Source organism: Anser anser (assembly GCF_964211835.1).
Source record: "Anser anser genome assembly, chromosome: 2".
NCBI classification, from domain to species: Eukaryota; Metazoa; Chordata; class Aves; order Anseriformes; family Anatidae; genus Anser; species Anser anser.
This window is the reverse complement of record NC_139721.1, coordinates 53,542,131-53,565,407: the sequence shown is the minus strand read 5'-3', so window position 1 is coordinate 53,565,407 and position 23,277 is coordinate 53,542,131. Positions and strand designations below refer to the sequence as shown.

The window sequence follows — 23,277 nt, the reverse complement described above, 5'->3', positions numbered from 1 at the left end:
TAGCAACATTATGTACATACTCAGCTTATTTTTACAGTAGTGACATTGTTTTCTGACAATTTCAGTATCATTTGCTCAACATTTATGGAAGCGCAGTAGCACATTCGGTTTAGAGGGATGACTTTAAAATAGTATGTAGGTACTTACTACAAGGATGTCCTAAAACTTTCACTTCATCAATAGCCACATATCCAGGGTGACCTGAAGTTACCACTTCAAAAACAACCTGAGAAGTGAGAAGAGAATTTCAGTTAGCAGTTTTGTAAAAGAGGAAATATAAAAATACTTTGTTATGGAAAAATACACCAACTCTTTCAACATGTTGAGAACTCCTTGAAAAAGAAGCACAATCAGAAAAGCTTCAAAATGTGTTGTTGTTATTAAAAAGGGCCAGGACATAAATCACATTTTTGTGTTTATTCCGTTTTTGGAGATTTACCAGTGTGGTCATATATAGCTCACAAGAGAAATAACTACGCTCTCTTCCCCCTTATATTTGGTTTGCTAAAATAGTTATCTAAAAATCATCTTAAGCATTAAAATTCATATTTTATTTTTAATTCTTTCACTTGTGGAACACAGTCCTATTTTTATTTAATAAATGATAATTCTGCAGTATACAGAGCTTTATACAGTATCAGACATAAGCATACCTATTTTCATGAATGTATTTTCCACGCTCTTAATCTTCCACCAAATGCAGTGAATTAAGTTAAGCAGATCCATATGCCACAGTTTGTTTAATGGCTATAAATAGGTCACAAAATAAATGGACTGTTCTTGTCATTTGAATTAAGCACACTCAAAAGTAAACCTCTCCAAACTTTGGCAGCCTTAGCTTTAACAGCCCAAGAATGTTTATGTGGAATAGAAGAAAACACGCCAGTAACATTTGCAGGTACATTTCCAAAGCAATGGACAAGAAATTCATGCTCAAATCCAGGTTGTGATTTATTATCCTTTTTTAAAAATACTTTCCTTTTGCTTGGAAAGTTAACCCTCATTTCCTCTTTTAACTAGTCTTATGAAGCACACTGAGGACAGTAAAGTTTTGAAACTACTTTTCACGTATATATTACATTTGACCTTGGAATAAATGTAGAAGGACACTGTGAACCATAATCTTTACTGCACTTATTTCAGCAGAAGGTGATACATAATGCAAGCAAGGACAACATACAGCCCCATAATATTATATCATGGTTTCCTGCTGCTGGTAGAACCCTGATCCTGATTTTACAACAAACCTTGAGGTAAGCTAATTCTTTTATCATCTCTTGCCTCTGCTTTCTCCAGTCTTTCTTGTTGCCTCATCAGTGGACACCAGTCCTCCTCTTTTCTCCCAAATATCACAAGATTCTTCCTAAACTCTGTCTGTCTGTCTGTTTCTCTTTCTTAAACTCATCCACCACACAGTTTTTGCAGAAACAAGTTCTGCATGACAGATTGCTCAGTCACAAACCCCTGCCTGTGGCCTTCTAAATGCTTGAAGGCACTCTGATGGCACTTAAAAGTTGATAACTGCCAATCCAGAGGAACAGAGTGGACAGGCTATGTACTTGGCTCCTTGTGTGCAGTAGAGTACCCATAGCAAGACCATTCAAAATTTCAAAGTATCTCTTTCCTACAGAGAACACTTTTCTGGTGGAACAAGCCTGAGGAACTACCTCAGAAAGCAGAAATAAGAGAACATACTTCTTGAAGAATAACTTCAATTTAAAGACCTGGAAGAGCCTATGAAATGATAGTCATTATTACCCTCATCTTAGCAGGCTTGAAATAAAAATACAGAAAGACTGGTGACTTGCACAAAGTAACCTCGAGTTTCAATGACAGCACAAGACTGAAGAAAATGGTTATGCTGGTGCCTTTGGAGGAAGGAGGAGAATGCTACATTTCTTGAGGAGCTACCAAGACTACTCAAAACAGAATAGGTCTGAAAGACTCTAGGGCATGAAAATTACTGCATAGTGCTGGGAAACTGCAGTTACTTCCAGGGATGTTACAACACAGCAGTGAAGAACAGGGAGTAGACAGCCAGGTCTCAGAAATAGTGGAAAAGTGCCAGGGGAAATATGCTGCCACTAAGAACGTCACTGAGCACACTCAATCCAAGGGGGGAGGCAAAGACCAGCCTACAAAAACCCAGAGGGCTCGGGACAGGTGTGTAAAAATCTTCTTGTTTCTCTCCTGCATTCCCTGGTTGCTTTGAGTTTCCTCTGTGAAGAAGAAGAAGAAAAAAAAAAGAAAAAAGGGAGAAGGAGAAGGAGGAGAAGGAGGAGGAGAAAGAGGGGAAGAAAAAGTAGAAGTAGAACAAGAAGAACAAGAAGAAAAAACTAAGCTAACTGCCTAATTTTTAATGAAATAGAACATTTGTTTGTTTGTTTTTGTTTTATCTCATTTGGGAAACTGACTACAAGGAGGTCTTCACAAAGCCACCTGAAAAGTCTACTTGGAACTATAATCCTATCACTGCAGAGGACAGGAGTTTTTTCAGGCTCTTCATTTTCAGATATGCTAAATTGTACAAAAGTACAGGAGGTATTTGCACATACATACCTTTGAAGCAGTCAGCCAAATCTTAAGTTTTCTGCTAAAAATATTACTGTCAGATAATGGGGATTTAATAAATTTTTTACAAAGCTAATTAAAAGGGCCTTTTACAAAGAATTATCTGGCTTCCAACAAAACCAAATACCTAAGTAGAAGATCTCAAAATAATTTCTGCAATTCATAATTGGGGAGCTTAGCTACAGGTTCTCTGATAAGTTTTAAGTACTTCATTATTGCAATATAATCACAGAAAAAGCTTGTAGATCCTGAACACAAACCAGTTCATTTGGTTCACTGTCAGAAACAACAACCTCAAAATAACTAAGTCTTGTGACTTAATACTTATGACAACATTGAATGACTCAATGAGTGATCTAAAATATTCTGCTTTATCTCTAGACGATATACCAAAAATGTCATTACCACAAATAAGCCAGGCAATGTATGAAGGAACTGTCAACTGGACATAATATTAAATTACAATTATTGTCACAAAAGAGGGCAAGTTCCAAGGAAAAGTAATATAGGTTGAAATATTGTCAAGTTAATCAGGCTTCTTTTATGAGCAATATCCAAGCTGATATCAATCTACCTGACCATAAGTTTGGGTCTTTTCTGACAGAAAACATGCTTTTTTTTTAGCAAATGGAAAGAGACACTATAGCCAGCAATGACATACCATAGCCAAAAAGACATCACTGACATGCCTTTTTCTTCATGTATTCAAGAATGCGATGCATACCACAAGTAATATAATTTCCCATCTGTTCACAGGCTGTAAAATACTATCACCTTCTGTATCCAAATCCACTATTCTGTTTTATTTAAATTAATAAATTAAGATTATGGACTAAAAAATCTGCTTACATGAGCACGTTCCCCTTTTACAGTGAAAAAAGTAATATGATGCTACAGATGGCATGGTTCTGAAAACCCCAGTGAGGGTACTGCTTGCTGTAGGGGAGTGCTCAGGACTGGACCTAGAAGCACTCGTGGTAACTCATTTTTCCACTGAAAAGCTGTCAGGGCCGTCAGGACTATTCACAAATCCAGATCAGTTTTGCTAATAATTTCCCTAGAAATAAAACCCAGCAACTTATTTCATGTCCAGATTTCTCTAACATATCATATTTTAAAAGTCACTCGTTTAGCAAAATTTTGCCTTTTTACCCCAGACACCAAACTCTGCATTTCCTCCCAGCTTCTGCAACACCTGCGGACAATATTACAGACTGGTCAAAATAAAGGCGACATCCCAGCAGGCTGGGCAGCCCTTTGATTCTTCAGCCTCATTATTCCGTCATCTTATCAGGCAGGAAACAACTGGTTAAAACATCGAATCCGTCTGTTCAGGAAAAACCTGGGCCGAGTGCTGGCCTGGGAGCTGTTTTACACCCAGGCCTGCCTCCCGGGCCTGCCAAACAGGAAGCAGGGACACGGCCTAACATGGCGCGTCCCTGCTCCACCGAAGGGCAAAATTAGCTTCTCGTTCCTGCCGCTTCCCCCTTCTATGTATGAACAAAGGAAAGGGGCTGCTCACCAACGTGAACGCTTGCTCCTGAAAATGTGCGACTCGCGATAACTTGCCCGCTCCCCAGAACAATAGGAATAAATAGTTTTTGTTAGCACACAACATCGCTTCATAAATTCCTGCCTTTGTTGTTGCAAAATCACAATGCTTTTAGTCAAAAGGTGGATTGTACCTAATGTAAACACTCCCTACTTCACAGGACTTAAAATAGTGCTTTGTGAAAACAAGGAAGAAAAAGGACTGTTGGGAAAGCTCCATAACGTCAGGCTCCTTTTCTGCTCCCCGGGAACCGGGCCGAGACGTGCTTGCTGCCTTCTCCTCGCTGCCTGCTCTGCTTTACCCCCACAGTGTGCTTTTGCTTGGTTATACTGGACACCAGCGATTACAAAGGTGCTGGGAAGTGGTGATGTCTTGTGGCCCTGAGGGTTGAGCAGCTTCTCTCTCCCCTTTCGGACCTGTCCTAGGACTGCCCCCTTTGTTACTGGGGCTACGGCTGCCTCTTCAAAGCCACCTCAATGGAGATTTCTGACCTGGTCCTTCACAGACCATGCACAAACCTCTCAGAGCTTATTTACTTGGGCTCTCAGCAGCATTGCCACACCTACAACGTGGTTAGGCCTCACTGGTTAGGAATTTATTGTATGCCATTTGTGCCCCCATCTATCACTCCTACACAACTACCATTCAGCACTCAAAAGAGCACTTCAGCATATTAAACAACATTTAGGTGGTTGCTGCCAACCTGAGACTCCACAGAAACCTCTTAAGGGTGAACAGCAATAAAAACTGAGCTTGTAATATTCAGGCTTATTACATCTCGCTCTTCTTGTTTGTTTTTAAATCAGTTGTGGTTGAACATTTCTCTACTGAAGGCACTGAAGTTTTCTTGGTTTAGGAACCAGGGATGGGAAAAAATACCAGGTCCTTGTTTATATGACAAAAAAGCATGTCTGCTTACTCTTGGACCTGTTTACATTGCTTTGTTTTTTTAAATTTAGATATGTGGTCTGCCGTGACGCATCCTTCTCAAAATACCTACTCCTAAATCACACAACTCAGTGAAGAAGAGCTATTTAAGATTTGTGACCAGTAGTGGCTCAAAAGGCAATACGCATTTCAAAGTTTGAGTTCAAAGCACAGTTCAAGGACCGTAGGCGTGCAGTTTAATGCAGCGCATGCAACACATGAGAACGTGAGCGTGACCTTCACTGCGCAAGAAGCTTCATTCTTTGTCCTAGCTGGTGACTGAAGTACGTTGCATGAACAGAACTCCAAGTACAGCCTGTATAAAGCAGGGTCTGAAAGAAATGAAAGTTTAAGTCCAGATTTGAAAGGCAGGTCGGATCTACTGCTTCTTATTCCCTAAACTCCTAATTTACAGGGGAAAGTGTCAGACTGGTAAAGGGTAAATCTCATCTTAGTGTGAAGTGATATCATATAACTTCTTTGTGTCCTTACTGAAAAAGAATTCAGGAATTACTACCTGGCACTTATTTCATTTTCTAATTTCAGCTTCAGAGGAAATTATGTTTAGAGAAGGTGTAGCAGCATATAGAGTAGCGTACTCCACTGGAAATTATTTTTAATCATTTCAGTTCCAATTCTGGATTTTAAAACTGCAGTGTTTGTTGTTTTATTTAATCAAGATTTGTTTCAGCTCAGTGCTGCCATGACTGACTCCCAGCAAATTACAAAACAAGTAATTCAAAATATAGAAAGTGATAGGGGGATAGTGGGTAACTTGCTATGGTGCTGTGCCCCATAGCCTGCTTGCAGGGTTAGGAGCTGGAAACACAAGTCTCTCACCAAACTCAACTCTGCAGTGGCATTTCACATATTATAAAGATATAAAACTGTAAATGCTTGAAAAATGTAAAATATATTTCAAACACTACAAATTGGTCTGAGAATCATTAAGTAACCAGAAAGTAAAAAAAGAAAAAAAGAGAGAGGAGAAAAAACAACTCTGAAATCAACATTTTTCTTCTCCCACTACAGGATTCAAACAAGGAAAAAAATCAAAACATTAAAGGGAACAAAACCAAAAATCTCCCACCCTCTCCTCATTAGAGGAGTAACCTTTTCAGCACTAACTTTTATCAAAACCCATCAATTTTAGGGCCTTTCGACCTACTGAGACTGGACCCCAAGAACCTAAAAACAATCTCACTACTTACAGACATCTACATAGCATTTAATCCTCTTTTTCTGTGTACATCTTAATTCTGTTCCAGTATGGAGGAGGTTGACAGAGAAGCCTTACTGTTTGCAGGCCACCTAAAATGGCATGATGAACTCCTTCCCTAACACAAAGACTAGCTCCTCTAGAAAAATCTTAGCTACTATGAAACAAATAGCTCAGAGACCAGGAGCCACAGCAGAAAAGAACAAGCTGTGCTGATTATCTTTGACCCTCAAAAGGTGCTTGGCAGCTTGAACCTGTGTTACTGCAACTATACGGTAATCAGGAGCTGGACTGCAGTGTAGACATACCCTAAAGTTAAAGGCAGATAGATGTTAAGCAGTAGCACTTAGAAGACCATTAATTAAGGAATTAATGTATCTTAATCAGCAGAATACTTCACAATTTAAGTTTAAATATGCAGTAATTAGACTACAATTAGTGTTGTTACATGCAGGTTATCACTGTGATTTATATACATAGTACAGCTTTCATATGGGGTGAAACCTACACAAATAATTACACAGTAAAAAGAAAAGTGTACACTAAGAGAAATTAATGTCTTTGTTCAGAGACTGTACTTCTAAAGAGTCAATTCTAAATGGAAACCCAATGTGAAAGGTATTAGCAAACTTGGATAACTGGTGTTACAATAATAAAACACTACTAATTATTAAATCTTTTGAATGCTTTGCATATATGTGTTAATAATATGTGGTTTAAACAAATAAATCTTTAGAAGTTGGATTAAAATTCACTCCACACTACACAATCTAATTTCTATTCAGCTACCATTAGTGGGAGTTATTTTGCCTATGTTCTTCATGAATCAACAGCAAAATAGACTAACACCATTGTGTTTTTAAGCATCCTGGGTTGCATAAATATTACAACTCTGGAATGTTACCATACAATTTGTCTCTAGTACATTTTGGTTTCATTTGCAGCTAGACACCTTGTAGGTGTCCTATTAATGGACTGGAACTATACAGTATTCACAAATATGCAGATGCCTATGTGAATACGCAATTTAAAACACAGCAAAGCAAATCAGAAGACTACAGTGTTTTCTCTCTTCATCTACTAAAGCAGAGCCTTTTCCTGAACACTACTTCTAGGAAACTACTAGCCTTCATACATGAAAAGTTAAAAAGGCTGCTATCTTTCCTTATTCTCAGCAGACTGTTCTTAGTTTTGTGCAATAAGGTCAGCCAGCTGCAGATAATCCCTGGGAGAAAGTTTTGTAGCTTTTGGATTTTATGTAAAAAACACATGGTTTTGTGACAAAAGAGCCCAGAATTTTGGAATCAAAAGAGTAAGAGCTTAGGAAACAGAACCAGTGCTAGACACATATCAGATAGGCCCTTTGCTTCCTTCCACCACACATTAAGCGATCTGAGCTCCCACCTAACTTGGACATGTTCTCACAATGCTCACATACATCCTTTCTCCTCCTCCTGCTCTTCTCCCAGGTGATGCAGCTAACTTCTCACCTCCCCCCAAAACAGACTCCACGATGAAGAAAGAGCATGGCAACAGATAAAAGGAGTTCAGGAGAGCAAGTGCCAGATTCTGCACCTGGGATGGGGCAACCCTGGCTTTATGTACAGACTGAGGGACAAGATGTTGGAGAGTGGCCCCACAGAAAGGGATCTGGGGGGTTTTATTGACAGCAAGCTGAACACGAGCCAGCAGTGAGCCCTGGCAGCCAGGAGGGCCAACCATGGGGTGCATCAGGCACAGCACGGCTAGCCGGTCAAGGGAAGGGATTGTCCCGCTCTGCTCTGTGCTGGTGCGGCCTCACCTCAAGTGCTGTGTGCAGTTTCAGGTGACACAGTATAAGAAGGACATAAAACTGTTAGAGAGTGTCCAAAGGAGGACTACAAAGATGGTGAAGGGTCTGGAGGACAAGAGGTATGAGGAGCAGCAGAGGTCCCTTGGTTTGCTCAGCCCAGAGCAGAGCAGGCTTAGGGGAGGCCTCATGGCGGCCTGCAGCTCCCTCACGAGGGGAGCGGAGGGGCAGGCGCTGAGCTCTGCTCTCTGGGGACAGCGACAGGACCCGAGGGGACGGCATGGGGCTGGGACAGGGGAGGGTCAGGCTGGGGGTTAGGGAAAGGCTCTGCACCCAGAGGGTGGTCGGGCACTGGGACAGGCTCCCCAGGGCAGTGGTCACAGCACCGAGCCTGCTGCAGTACAAGAAGTGTTTGGACAATGCTCTCAGACACCGGGTCTGTTTTTTGGGTGGCCCTGTGTGGAGGCAAGAGTTGGACTCAATGGTCCTCGTGGGTCCCTTCCAGCTCGGGATATTCTGTGATTATATGATTCTATGAGAAACAATGAGAAATTGCAAGTGTCACCAGGTGAGTGAGGAAATTGCATTAGAGATTTCTGAGAGAACAGAAGCAACCAAAATAGAGGTGACTGACCACAAGCTATGAAATTGAGAGCTTCCTCAAGAATAAATTATCTTATCTACATAAAAACCAGTGAAGCTATACTATTTTATACTAATTCCTTGGGCCTCCACAGATATTGCTATAGCATAAGACATTTTGGCACATCAGCTAAATTGCAGTATGTTAGCAGGTATAATTTCAGACCATATGCAGCAAATGCAAAGAAAATGAGTTACTATATTCCTCAGTGAACAAAGTACAGATTGTGTCAAAATATCTATATTTTCAGAAGCTAAGAAAGTACATGGAGTCCATTACTGACAGACTCAGGTGTCTATTACGTATCAGCTAATGCATGGTAATTTCTCAAACCGCAGTACCTGATCCAAGCGTATAAGGGTTCACCTATGAATAAGGGTGAACGTACACAGTTCAGATCTCAAGGGGGGAATTGGATTAGTAAGGTTATCTTTCTATTTCAATGTTCAAATATCCATATTCCTCAGATATCAGTTAGATGTATCATGTTGTTAGAAATCTGACACAGATTATTATTATTATTACCAACAACAGATTTAAAACTCTTTGGGCTTGCTGTATTTTTTATCAAAATTTTAATTTAGCTTAAAATTTACTAGTGAAAGTATAGGCTTCTTCTCTTAAAATTCCCTTGTCCACATTATCATTTTGGTTCAGAGCTTTAGCGAGACTTTGAAGCATATTCTTTATTTTCACTGACTGTTCACAGAGCAGTTTGGCTGCATCCAAACCGGACTCTTTTCAGAAGAAATTACATTGGAATTTCCTCTACTAACTCAGTACAAACCCAGGTGGGGACATTATAGAATAACAGAATCATACGTTGGAATCATCATTTAGATTGGAAAAGATCTCTAAGACCATCTAGTCCAACTTTAACACTGCCAAGTCCAGCATTAAACCATGTCACTAAGCTCTACGTCTAACACGTTTTTTGAAGACCTCCAGGGATGGTGACTCAATTACTTCCCTGGGCAGGCTGTTCCAATACTTCACAACCCTTTCAGTGAAAAATTTTCATAATATCCAACTTAAACCTCACCGGTGCAACTTCAGGCCATTTCCTCTTGTCTTATCACTTGATGCTTATGAGAAGAGCCTGTACCCCACGTTTCTGTAGCCTCCTTCAAGGTAACTATAGAAACAATACGGAACAATAAGGTCTCCCCTAAGCCTCCTTTTCTCCAGACTAAACAACCCCAGCTACCTCATCCGCTCCTCATAAGATTCGTTCTCTAGACCCTTTACCAGCTTCGTTGCCCTTCTTTGGACATGCTCAATGTCCTTCTTGTAGTGAGGGGCCCAAAACTGAACACAGCACTCGAGGTTCAGCCTCACCAGAGCAGAATACAGAGGGACAATCGCTTCCCTGGTCCTGCTGACCACACTATTTCTGATACAAGCCAGGATGTTGTTGGCCTTCTTGGCCACCTACGCACACTGCTGGCTTATTCAACGAGCTATCAACCAATACCCCCAGGTTCCTTTCCACCAGGCAACTTTCCAGCCACTCTCCCCACAGCCTGTAGCATTGCACAGGGTTGTTGTGACCCAACTGAAGCACTCAGTACTTATGATCCAGACCAAGGCATAAGCGACACAGTCGCATGTTCACTCAGCACCTGCAAAATATACACACACCGTCTAACTCTCCTGAACCACACAGAAAGCTCACAAATCCCCCCAGGAGATGCCATGTTACCAAGCACACAGTTATATCCCATGTCAGCCACGAAATTGTCTGTGGGATGCTCTGCTCTTCTCCTATTGTCCACCGAGGCTAACAACACAGACCACTCCTCATTTCATTCAAGACAGAAAGGCTCTTTGACACCACTGGAGGACATTCTCAACACTGGCATCAGAATCGTAACATAGGGCCCACAACCTTGCTGAAAGGTGCCCTTTCAGCTTGTGAGAGGTAAAGTTGTGGCTAAACCAAGCTTGGACTCTGTGGTCGGGATATGGCCTCATGCTCCAGAGAGGCAATTAGTACACAGTTTCTCCCACAACGCTGAGGAGAACCTGTGCTTTGTTCTTCTGGAAAAGGTGCCAGTATCCCTCCATCGAGTCTACGTCCAGTTACAGAGGATCAACACCATGAGTCCTTCCAGTGAAGTTTGCTGAACTGTCCATAAACTTACCCTGGATCCCCTTCAAGAACCCCTTGATGAACTGTAGTGATTCCTAGACACCTTGGGCAGAAACCCGCACTGGGTGTGAACACGTACCCTGTCAGTACTCCCTACACAACCCAGGAACACACTAATAGAGGCAAGAAGAAATGACGATTCCCAGATCTCTGTCACCGCTACAGTGCACCTGCCCAGTTTGAAGCTGGTTAGCCAGCAACCAGTATGAATCATAGATTGCAAGGACAGTGAGCAGTCACACTCTTAAACAAAGGAAAGTGGGACTTTGTTCGGGGATCCTGAATTTTTACACAAGAATGGCAAAGTTGTGGTGCAATCCGACAGGAGATCAACTCAACAGCGTGCTTTTTTGGGTCTTTTTTGCACCCACTGCCAGGTATCCCATGTTCCAAGGACACAATGGTCAATTGTGGGTGAAGCAATCACAGGGGAAAGGACGCCAGAAAGTAATTCAGCTTGTGTGTTGTTTTATTCCTTTGAGAAAAAAAACGGTTCAAAAGGAAGAGCTTCAGTTCCCTTGAGACATATTCACAAATCAGCTGCTGCAGACAGAAAAGAAAGTCCACTATTACCCCACAGAGTATCTTCCATTGGACACTGCCAAACTCATTCTGAAAATATGGATGGGGCAGCAAACACCTGGTCACTCATGCCACATGGGATCAGAAGTGGGACTCTACCACATGTGATACTGGTGGTCGGGGCATCGATGTAGGAATTAAGATGCTGTCACCCTCTGCATAACACACACACAGAAAGCACCGTGGAAGGACAACATTGCACTTCCTAGGGAGGTCTGCAGCTAAAGAACCCCTGTCTTTGAGATAGCTTTCCTCCAGAAAGCTTCAAAGCATAGGTATAGGGACAAATTTTAGCCCATGGGACCAAACTAAATCCAAACCAAGCTTTCCACACTGCAAGTGAAGATGACAGAGCCTGAACAACAACTTAGGTCTGCTCCTTTTACAGCAAATCACTTGCTCATGTAGGCAAAGACTGTATTTTCATGGGAAGGAGAAAAATTGTTGAACTACTGTACAACAGTAAATAACTCTATAATCTTTAAACTTTCCTACAGAGAAGCAGCACTCTAAGGAACTGGCAAGTGAAATTCTCACTAAATCTTTAGGACGTAATCAGAAACACATTCCTACGATAGTAACTGTTCTATTTACGATTAGCATTGGACAGAACAAATGGATATTGCATTCAAACTGAAGACTCAAACTGAGGATTCAAAGGACTCTGCTGATTCTAAAGCAACAAGTATTGCCCATCTAAATCAAACTTGAAGACTCTACTGCAGTAAAATCTATCGACATTCAATTCCAGCATCCCTATGAACTGAAAGAATGAGTGAATTTATTATAGAGAAACCAAGGTGATTGACTGGAATCAATGGCAAAATTTCTGAATTGTTTCAATCTGATTATTTCATCTGCGTTTAAAGTGTGTGTGTGCATACATCTCATACACTTCTATAAATATATGTAAACATATAAACACACCCATATTCATGTAAAAACATTTAGCATCATCTGCAAAAATGTAATTAAGATAAAGATCAACAAAACGCACTGAAACATATTTTGATTTAAAGTCAAAATGGTAATTAAGAGCAGGTGCCTACTATGAGGAACAAAAATTCATAAAAAATAGAGCATACCTGATAAAAATGGGGCCAGAAAGTGCTAATTGCCAGTTCTGCTCTGTTCCAAGTGCCAGCAGTAGATGTGTTCCAGACTGGGTTACCAATAGGACCATCGTTAACTTTCACATATACATTCAAAATGCCAGGGCTAGATCCACTCTTGCTTGCAACATAATAGTGGAAATCAATACAATGTGTGTCATTTTCTTTTAGATGGGGCAGCAGGAGGTGAGCTTTCTGTCCTGCAAATCTCCCAGATGTATTCACCAACATGAAAGAACCTGCAAAACAAAGTCACTGTTTCAGTTTCTTCATTATTTTAATTTCTTCTTCCTATTACAACAATTCACAATTAAAGCATCATTAAACAAATGATCATTTTGCCTTGCTTCTGCTAATATAATAGTAATTTGTATTTAATCTCAAATTACTTTTGCGAATCTCAAGATAATTTTCCAAAGCTAGTAAATATTAGAATCCTTATTTTACATATGGAAAAAGAAAGGAAAATAAAACAACAACCCCCCCTGCGGTGATCTTCACTGCACTGAATCTACAGATGTTAGGAGAAAATCAATTGCAGGTGGCAACTATCTGAGCATTTCCCCATGCTGAGTCCCAGTGAAATCAGGGACAATTTTATGTGCATAGATGCTGGGATGCAGTAGCTAATAGAGATGTGGCCTAAAATGTTCTTAGCCACACTCCAGCTTACCACCAGCTACTTCCTTTACAAACGAAGTGTGGACACTTAATTATCCCTTGGTCTCAAGAGCTGAGAACAGAAGGAAGAACAGAAAATACCCAGCAAATTGTTAAGTTGTATAAAAAAAAAAAAAAAAGGTGGGCGGGGGGGGTGGGGCTGGAGGGAATATTGCAGTAGGATCCTAACTTCAAAACCAACGAGAAATGTAAAGGTATAAACAAAGGCATACATAAAGTAACACTTGAACAACCCTCACAAGAGCATCCAGTCAACTTATGCTCTACTTTTTAGTGCCTATTAATGCATTTTATTGAAGTGTACCTTCAAAATAATCAACTTACAGAACAGATGTGCAATTTTAAATCTGAATGACTACACAGTCATTTCATTAGAATAATTAGAATAATACAAAGTGATTTTCAAGACATTCATATCACTGTGATGAAAAAACCCAAAGCCAAAGGAAAGAATTCTACTAATACGTATACTGAGATACCATAGAAGGAAATAAAATTAAACGTAATGTCTACTTTCAAACGAGGACTTCTCAATGCAACACAATGAAACATAGAAATAAAAAGGTATGTTAAACCCTGCATTTTTCATAGAAGTCCAAAGAAAATGGATATGTTATAGATGCATGCTAAAAATCCATAACTACATGCTTTTATAAAAATGCAAGCACACACATTTCTCAAGCAGTTACCAGAAAACAACCTTTTTTCTTTTTCAATTTGATGTGCAATGATACCCTGGAATTTGAATAGGATGCAAACTCTTAAGTCATTTCTGGAAATGGAATGTAAGTATCGAGAACTTCCATCCAGACTGCACCTTTATCTTAAGTAGGTTTAATTATTCAATAATACAGTTTTGCAGCTACTCTAAATTATTTATCAAGTATAACTTCTCATTAATTTTCAATCCAGACAAAATAATTGAGTTTCTAAAGTTGACAAAAACTTAAATGAAATGTGATACAAAGGAATCTGAATGTTTTACTACCTAAAAGGCAAAATAACATACTGGGACAATTCCTTATGCATTAGTAATGTAAGCCAAAGTCACTGAACATGCTTCTCCAATTAAAATCTCATACTACATTTAAAATTAATTTCAATTTTTCGGGTTCCTAATACTGGCTTTTCATATGCCCCTAAGTTGTTTTTTTTTTGTTTTGTTTTGTTTTGTTTGTTTGTTTGTTTGTTTAATTTTCAATTTAGCAGAAAGAAAGAAAGGAATATTCTTCAAGTGCTTTTCTATGCAAGGATTGGTTTCTACAGGCATCTGATTACAGTGTCCTTGAATCTCCAGTGCGTACGTCTATAGCATGTTATTCCTTGCTGTGTTTCAGTAGTCTAAAATGAAGGAGGGCCCCAATCAGGAGAAAAAAAGAGCCCCCACCCCCACCCCCCAAGCACTGCAGATGCAGCAGCCAGGAGGTGGTATCCTTGCTCCTGACCTAGTGGCACGAGGACAGTAAGGAATGCTATTTATTATTTCTGCTGGCTTCACACACATGCTCTCCCTGTTTCAGCCTGTCACAACAGCACACCACTTTCATGCAGCATGCTCTATGTGTTTTTGACTTCTAACACAAACATCTTCAAATGTTTCAGTCCAGGAAGCATGAAATTAACTGCTGCAAAGACACAACAAGAAGACTCCTGTCCTCAGTTTCGTGTGTACAGAGAAGACTAACCAAGTTAGCAGTACTCGGTCTTTCCACTCCTTTCTTTAGTAGGATGGTTCCTAAGTTGTGCATGGTCTTGGGATGGTCAAAGTACAAAATCTCCCTGTGCTGGTATTTTAGATCCTGTTGCTCAATAATTAACTAGGATGCTGAAGGGTGAAGAATGAATAGGCAGCCAGCTAGAACAAGAATTATTCCTGTTACATTACCAGTAACACATTTCTCCATAACACAACAAAAGGTTTAAAATAAAGCCCACTAAAGTATATCTGGGTATAAAGAGAAAGCACATAAATTTTACGTTTAGCCACGTGGATCTTTGCTTGAAGCACGCAGGAAATAAACCAATATTCCTTCCATCATTTAGGATGTACCCTGCTGTTCAATTAGTTCATTTCAACTTAAAATACAAAACCTTTGAAATAGTTATCATTTGCTATCAAGACAACAGTTACAGTGTTTGTGAGTTCATTAAAAACTATCTGGCCAGCTTTTTCTATCTTAACACTAAGAATGCTGTGGAGAAAAGTACATCTGTTCTTAGCCACCTTGAAATTTCAAACAAGCATCTACCTGATAACCCAACCAATTTTATACCTGCTTGAGAGAAGTATCTTGTTAAGAACTATTTAGCTTCTATCATCCTGAATAATGAAGTATGGACTGCACAGCTGAACCATGTGACAAATTATCAGGAGCTTAAGAGAAGGAATATGGTCAGCCTATTTTGAATATATCTGTAACTCCCCTGTTGAAAGTGAAAAAGTACGAAAGAATGTCACCGTAAACAGTACAAATCTTACTTTCCCCTTTGTAAGAACACAGAATCTTTTAAGAGAACTAAATTAAGCTGCAGTGTATCTTTCAGATACGCTGTTTTAGTTTTTCTGCTAGGAAGTATCTGGCAAGCTCTTCCTACTTCATGAGGCAAGGAGTAGGAGACAGTGACGTAAATGCATCCTTTTAATTGTTTAACTGAACTACGGGCTGAATCTCAGGAAATGAGACACACAAAAGTGCCCCTAAACTCCACCGGGCAGCTCTTTTGGGACAGTCTAATCCCAGTCGCAAAGGTCTCACCAACCAACACTTCCAGAAGCTGAAGTTTCTTTTGTTCCAGCACATCTGCAACAGCACGTTCACTCACATTCAGTCATCTGGGGTATTCAGTCATCTAGCACGAGTTGATTAAGTAAACTGTGATAAGCGTGCTGTTTCAAACATAGCAACTTCTATTCTAAGCCTAAACAAAGCCTCTAGACAGCACTTAAGGTAATGTTGCCGATGAAACCAGGCATGTTAGAAGGTGAATACAGGAACACCTGAGCGTCAGAAAGATCCTGGCTTCAGAACAGAGAGCAACAGAAGAGACTTCTTGTATCAGGTGTGGGCATGGCAAGTGTGAACCAGAAAGAAACCCCCAAACGCCTGTACTTTAAGCTACCTGAAATCAGCCCACTTAATGCACAGCCATTTCAAGCTAGCGAAGGAAGAAAAACTTTGGAATTGCGTGCTTTGCTCGAAGTACAAGAATGTGCTGGCTGCCTAGGATAGCCAGCACAGCTCTTGTGAAGATAAATGCTTAGGTCTCCTTCTCCAGAAGGCCAGCTGGATGTGAAGCACGGGCACAAGAAGCCCCAGGTACACCCAACCTGCAGCTCATGGGCAAATCTAAACGTCAGAGGAAAGCTACCAATGTTCTGCGAGTGTGACTAAAGTTAATCCAAAAAAAAACAAGGGTAATAAATGTCATGGAAGCCCCCAGTTGGCTCCTTAACCCTTTATTAGCCCTTACCCTTGAAAGGCGGCCATCTCACAAAGGAATTCTATCTGTTTTGTTTGGCAGTACCCATCTTTCCCTTCATGGGAACTCTGATAAAGATCAAATTTCAGAGGTAAAAATACCATGAAATAATCAGGTGTAAGTGCAAGCAAATTCTGTAAAATCGAGGCAAAAATCTTGATGCGCAATGCATTAGAATTTAGACCTTAGTTTCTACACCTACTTTTAACTTTGGATCTCTCCACAAGAAAGAAAAACAAACTAATATGCATTAAAAAGAAAAGGCATAATCATTGGACAGAAACTATTACATGCATTTTACTTGAAACCATACATTGTCTGCAAAGGAAAGAAAAAAATGAATTGAATCCATTAAAATCTTTCTTACAATATTTTTTTTTTTAGATCAACTTTTCTTCAATGTTAAGTCATGTAGAAATGTTCTCTTACAATTTTTACTGTTGTCATCTGTTAAACTGATTGCTAAAATAATACTATACCAGATGGTTATATAAATCTAAAACATGTGGATAAACTCCATATGCAAATACCTAAACACCTAATTTTGACTGAAAAAAAAAAAAAGGAGTTCACAGCCCTGAAAAGAAAAAAACTCACGACATACTTTCTTTGCTAGAGAGCGTTAGCAGAGAGTAGATTGGTTCTCCAGCGTTGTTTATTCCACGTTTGGGCACCTGACAAACACACTGCAAAAAATAAACTCAAGTATTCACTGGTGTATCAACTAGGCAACAGTTACCTGTAAGGGAATGGGAGCTAGAGTAAGATTTCAATAAGAAAACACTCAAAATTATAATCAACGCAGTACTCCTAAGAAGAGATAGTAAATGCACATACTACCATAAGTATATTCCTTTTAAACTGAATTATTTCCCTAGATAAACTTTCATGTTTAAACACATGGATGATGATAGTTTCCTTAGTCAAAAAGTTTAAAAGGGATATACCTGGGTGTAGCGCTTAGCGCTACGTTTAGGTACTAAATGCAGATTAATAGTTCAACTAAATGCAGATTCAAAACGTTCAAAACGACACACTGAAATCAAACACAAATAAAACCTAGGTAGCTGATGGTCCTCAGCATCCATTAAATTCAGGCTTCTTTAATCCACATGTATTAAAAGCCACAGAGTTGCTAAGTCATCCATATTTCATCATTTTACCTAGAGGGTTTAAATCTACAAACTGGTGGATTTGCTACGGTTACTGTCATTGTTTACAGTTCCCCCCTGCACAATGTTCCAGCAGTAATTCAGCAAATATTTGGTACACTGAAATATTAATTTGAAGATACAACACTTGAGAAAGACAATGCAAACTAGTGTTGGTCCAGAGTAAACAGGCAATTGGATGTCCCAGTAATTCTCATTAACGTCAATGGAAATTTTCTGTGAGGCAAGCACGGAGGAAAATGAAAATCCTACAATATTTATTCCAGCAGTTACCCAGCATTAAATAGTATCGTGAAAGATCTTATTAGGGTTTTGTACACAAAAAGATGCCCAAAAGATAGAGTGATACAAGAACAGCAAAAAAAATCCCAGTACGTGTTTAAAAAAAAAATAAAAATCTGACAACTGGAAAAGCAATATACACTTCTACAAAAATGATGGAAATGGCACAAGAGAGATTTCCCAGTCACTTCTGCAAGTTTTTACTGTGTCACATCACCTTGTTAAGAGACACTTTGTATACTTGGAATGTCAAATCCGATGAAATTGAATGCAATATCGTTTTTCATGCATGAAGAAAAAGTGACTACTGAGCAAAGAAAGTTACTTTGTTGATTTTTTCACAAGTCCTATACATGGTTGAGCACAAATGATTAGTTTTCCTTCCAGACTGTAACAGACATAACCTACCCAGGAACTGCGATTTCACTGATACAATAATAAATAGAAGAAAAATACTACTGGAGTTTGACTTATGTAAGCATCAATGTTTGATGATTTTGGCTCTCAATATTTGAAAAACGTGCTAAATGAAGCAAAGCAGAAATTCTGATTTTAATCATGGATATTCTGTGTATTACCTTATTAACAAAACAACCTTCAGGTACAGAAATGTTTCTCTGTAAGGCTGAAAGGTATCGAAAAGCCCCATCATCAAAAATGCTCTGATTACGTAGTTACAAAGGGTATTCTTCATTAACTAAACAGCATTCCCTAAATGCCAGCCAGCCCTAGAGCTGTCACTCGCTGCAGGTGGCTACCACCATGGTATCATTTCTACCACGACTACTGTCAGTGCCCAAGACTAGACATGACTGCCCAAGACACTGGAACTGCTGTGCATTCGCAGATGAATTGCAAGGCTCAAGCATAACGGGTCCCACTTTCAGATAGAGCAGTCAATATATCTGTTCTTTTATTCATTATGTTTTTTGTATATATACATGGATGGATCATCTTGGAAGTACTGCAGAAAGCAGAAAACCTGAATTTGATGACAGGTAACCTTGCACTCTTAATTCCCAAAGCCAGTAAACAGAAGAGTTTTGCTCTTCAGTATTTTTTTCCTACAACTTATTATGTTTACAGATAAAGGAAAATAGCTTTTCAGGTAGCACTTGAAATTCTGGTGTTGATGTAATTTGGGAAACTTCTCAAAGCATGGCTAACAACAGTACCTGAAGAACCAGGGACTTCTGCTCGGATGTATCACTAGCAGATGCCACGCTGTAGATAACTCTACATAAAAATCAGTGCAATTTGCACCCTCAAATGGGAAAATAGGTGTGCCAAAATACACCAGTTGAAAGTCTTCCTTTCAGTGTCTCAATATCTATCAACTCTGTTAATTAACTTACAAAACATTCATTCCTCAGCTGAATCGTAAGCTTTCTCTTGAGTATCACTTATTCACATTAAATTTTAAGTTATAATTTTAACCATTATTAATTATCAATCCAAAACAAAAAAAAATCATCCCAACTATTTAGATGTTTCTTCCAAATGTTCAACTACTAGCACTCTTGAAAAAATCTTTCAACCATTCCAGCATAAATCCTGTACACTATTTGAAAAATGGATCGATCTTCTTCTACCCATAATGCCATCTTCATTTCAGCTGAACAACTAATAAGCCTTATAATTCTTTCACCAAATTCAGTTTCTTCAAATTCTTCCTCATCTAATATGCACAGACACATCTTCCATTATTTTGTTCGAAATTCTTTTGATCAAATACAAACATGAAATCACATATTTCTGAGTCATGCATTTCTACAGTCGCTTTTCCAATAACCAGTAACGTCTGAAAGAACTGCTTACTGAAGAACGCTGTTTGTTTTTCCAACCCTTTTCAATATTTAATGAATTTTGCTATTTGTTCTATAGTCTTTGTTCTGTTTCCTTCATGACTCTTCTACATTTTCAAACACTATATTGATATTTTGGAGGCTTTTTCTTATATGACTAATACTACCTCTTTGCAACAAGCAAGCAATGTATACAAAGTCCATAGGCACAAGGTTCAGAAGCTATTCCAGGAAACAACTGCATATGGACAAATTCTGACAGAATTCTGCCAGAAGTTTCAGATTCAACTTCTGAACTGATCATTGTATTTTAGAAAAAAGAGAAAGCAAAGCAAGAAGAGGCAAAGCATCCATATGTTGGAGCACACTGCATACTAACTGACACAAACAAAAATATCCCCCGGTGCAGAGTTTACCTGCAAATAAAATCATGAAGGTTAGAGGTGAAGAAAAGAAAATGAAGTGAGGGAAAGGGGGATGTGATTTATCAGGGAAAATGTATCAAGAAAAAATTCACAACTCCAGGGTAGACAGACCAAGACCCAGGGAGACTTTTAAAACACAAAGTTATCCAGCAGCATCTCGCTGGGACTGAAAAAGGCCAATACAGGCTGAGCACCCTACAGACGGAGCAGGTAGACATACGAAACTATCAATTACAATTAGCCGAAATTAGACAACAACGGTGATCCTTCCAAAGTCTCCTTCACATAGAGTAATATGAAAAGGGATTGGACTCATTTCTACTCTCAAGCTTGAAGGGAGACAGCGTTCAGCAGAGGGGGCTCTGCGTTTCCAAGATGAGGGCGTTCCCCCCTATGGGGCTGTCACAGTGGATGCCCCCCAGCCCACTTTCAAGTAAGTACACAGAGTAAGAACAAAGACATTGAACATACACATCCGAACTAGGGGAAACCATGCATTGTAAAGCATTTCCTCCACCCTCCACTGCTGACAAAGGACTGGAGATAGTTTATGCCAAAAAAAAATAGAAGCCAACATTTTTGTCCTACAGCTGGATGGCTGGTATGCAGAAAATGATGAGTCTCTGCCTTGTGAACCATTATGTGCACTTAAAGAATACTGAAGATAACTGATAATTAAAAACAGCATGCAGAGTGTTACTGGGAGGAAAAAGAAAAACTCAGAGGTTTGAATGAATGCGACTTGCAGTTAAAGATCCTGTAACTACAGCATATCACAGGCTCCTCTAGCCTCAGCCTTGAGGGTGTAGTCCAGAGGAGGGCCACAAAGATGATCAAGGGGCTGGAGCACCTCTCCTATGAAGAAAGGCTGAGAGAGCTGGGGATGTTCAGCCTGGAGAAGAGAAGGCTCTGGGGAGACCTTGCTGTGGCTTTTCAGTACCTAAAGGGGGCTTACAAAACAGATGGAGAGGGACTCTGCTCAATCAGACAATGCCAGGACAAGGGGCAATGATTTTAAACTAAAAGAAGGGAGATTTAGATTAGAGGTTAGGAGGAAGTTCTTCACTCAGAGGGTGGTGAGGCACTGGCACAGGCTGCCCAGAGAAGCTGTGGATGCCCCATCCCTGGAGGTGTTCAAGGCCAGGCTGGATGGGGCTTTGGGCAGCCTGGTCTGGTGGGAGGTGTCCCTGCCCATGGCAGGGGGGTTGGAATGAGGTGGTCTTTGAGAGGTCCCTTCCAACCCAAGCCATTCTACAATCTATGATCACTGATTTATGATCAATGAAGGCAAGTTAATACAGGGTTTGTATAAAACCTTCCGAAGGGCAGGAAAAAGGGACAACATTTGAACTCCAATCCCACTCATGAAAGCAACTTGATTTTGTTTTGATTTTTTTTTTTTAACAGGAAGCAATCCAACTTGCCTGAATATAAGGCAAATCCACTTACAAGGTAACTCTCCTTTTGTTTAGAAGTGGCAGAGGGGAATGAAGTCTCCAAGCAGCCGCACCGCTTTCCATGCCAGCTGCAGTCACTCAAAAAATACTCTGGCAGCTAACTAGCCGCGGTATAAAACTGTGCAGGAGTGCTTCTTGTTTGTTTGTTTTTAAGGAATTGTGCTCCAATTGGGCTTCAAAGAGAGAAATTTGGCACAGGACAACATTCTTGTTTGTTTTAATTTCTGCTACATCACTCGTCCTATGTTTGGCCTGATACGATACGCTCTGATAGCTCCAGCAACAGCTTCCACAGACAGTGAGAACTGTGCTAGACACTGCAAAAGCAGTAAACTGATTTATAAAATCTACACACTGGCTTTCTTTAAAGCTGGCCTAACGCTTTCTACCAGCTATAACATTTTTTTTTTTAACTTTTATGCTATGACTGGATCTCAGACATGCCAGAGCTTTGAGTCAGACCTGTCTGCACCTTGTCTTTAAAGTGAACACACCAAAAAATACCAAACGGTCTTTGAAGCAGCTATGTTTTATTAGAAGATAAACTTGAACAAGCTCTCTTCTGTTTGAAAACCTACATTCTTCAGGTGAAAATGATAAAACACAGACATTTGAAAACAAATATCTTTTCTGCCCAACTGTGCCTCTGCAGTAAGGACCCTTTCCTCCAGACCCGCTCTTCACACCAGCAACTTTCAATAGCTCTACTTGTTCTCCCTTGGGTCAATAGAAAAATCTCCCATTTTCATCTCTGGCCTGTCTTTATGTCTGTTCCCCATTATTCTAAGAATCCTCTACAAGTGCAAGCTCTCCAGTCAGCACATCTATTACTGCCTGCCCTGTTCTTCCCTGAACAGCTTCACCCATGGCCAGGTGCTCTCAAAGAAGAAATCCTCTCCTCCCCTTCAAAGAACTGCACCTGGCCAAAAAGCACGCAGCTACCAACCACGGACTTACCACAGCATGTAACATGCATACAAAAAGTAGTTTCAGACAATACCTTGGACCACTACCTCGTTTGGCACACGCAGAATGTCAATGTGTGCGTGAAGGTTTTCGCGTGTTTCTTCTGTTAGCAAGAAAATAGGATGGTGTTTCCTACACACACACACACACACTTGCAGAGCTGGCTGCTGAGATCGAGAGACAGAAGTACAATGCTTTTACCAGCACCAAACACAGTCATGCAAGTACACCGAATATTCACCTATTTACCCTTGATGAGACTTTTATCCCCTCATCCCTCTGTTTTCCCATGTCTGTTCCTCCCCAGTCCAACTGTGTTCCTGCCTTTGGTCCTCACATTACAGACAGGTAGCATATGCGGCAAGGGCAGCAAGTAAAATACCAAGCAATGCTTTCCAAAGATTCCCTTACCTATCAACTTTTATTTTATTATAATTTGGCATTCAAAGCATGAGACAGTTT

The 23,277-nt window shown here is 40.0% G+C and overlaps 1 protein-coding gene across 12 annotated transcripts in view; it reads right to left on the bottom strand.

Annotated features, from left to right (window-relative positions):
• The window catches only part of PTPRM (protein tyrosine phosphatase receptor type M), a 482,484-nt gene that overhangs the window by 312,960 nt on the left and 146,247 nt on the right, over positions 1-23,277 (bottom strand). For all 12 annotated transcript variants that reach the window (XM_083826617.1, XM_083826619.1, XM_083826620.1 and 9 more), the window contains 2 exons: positions 12,521-12,786; positions 148-226 (listed from right to left, as the gene is read on the bottom strand). In XM_083826617.1, the coding sequence (XP_083682743.1) occupies positions 148-226; positions 12,521-12,786 (345 nt within the window). The remainder of the gene's footprint in view (positions 1-147; positions 227-12,520; positions 12,787-23,277) is intronic.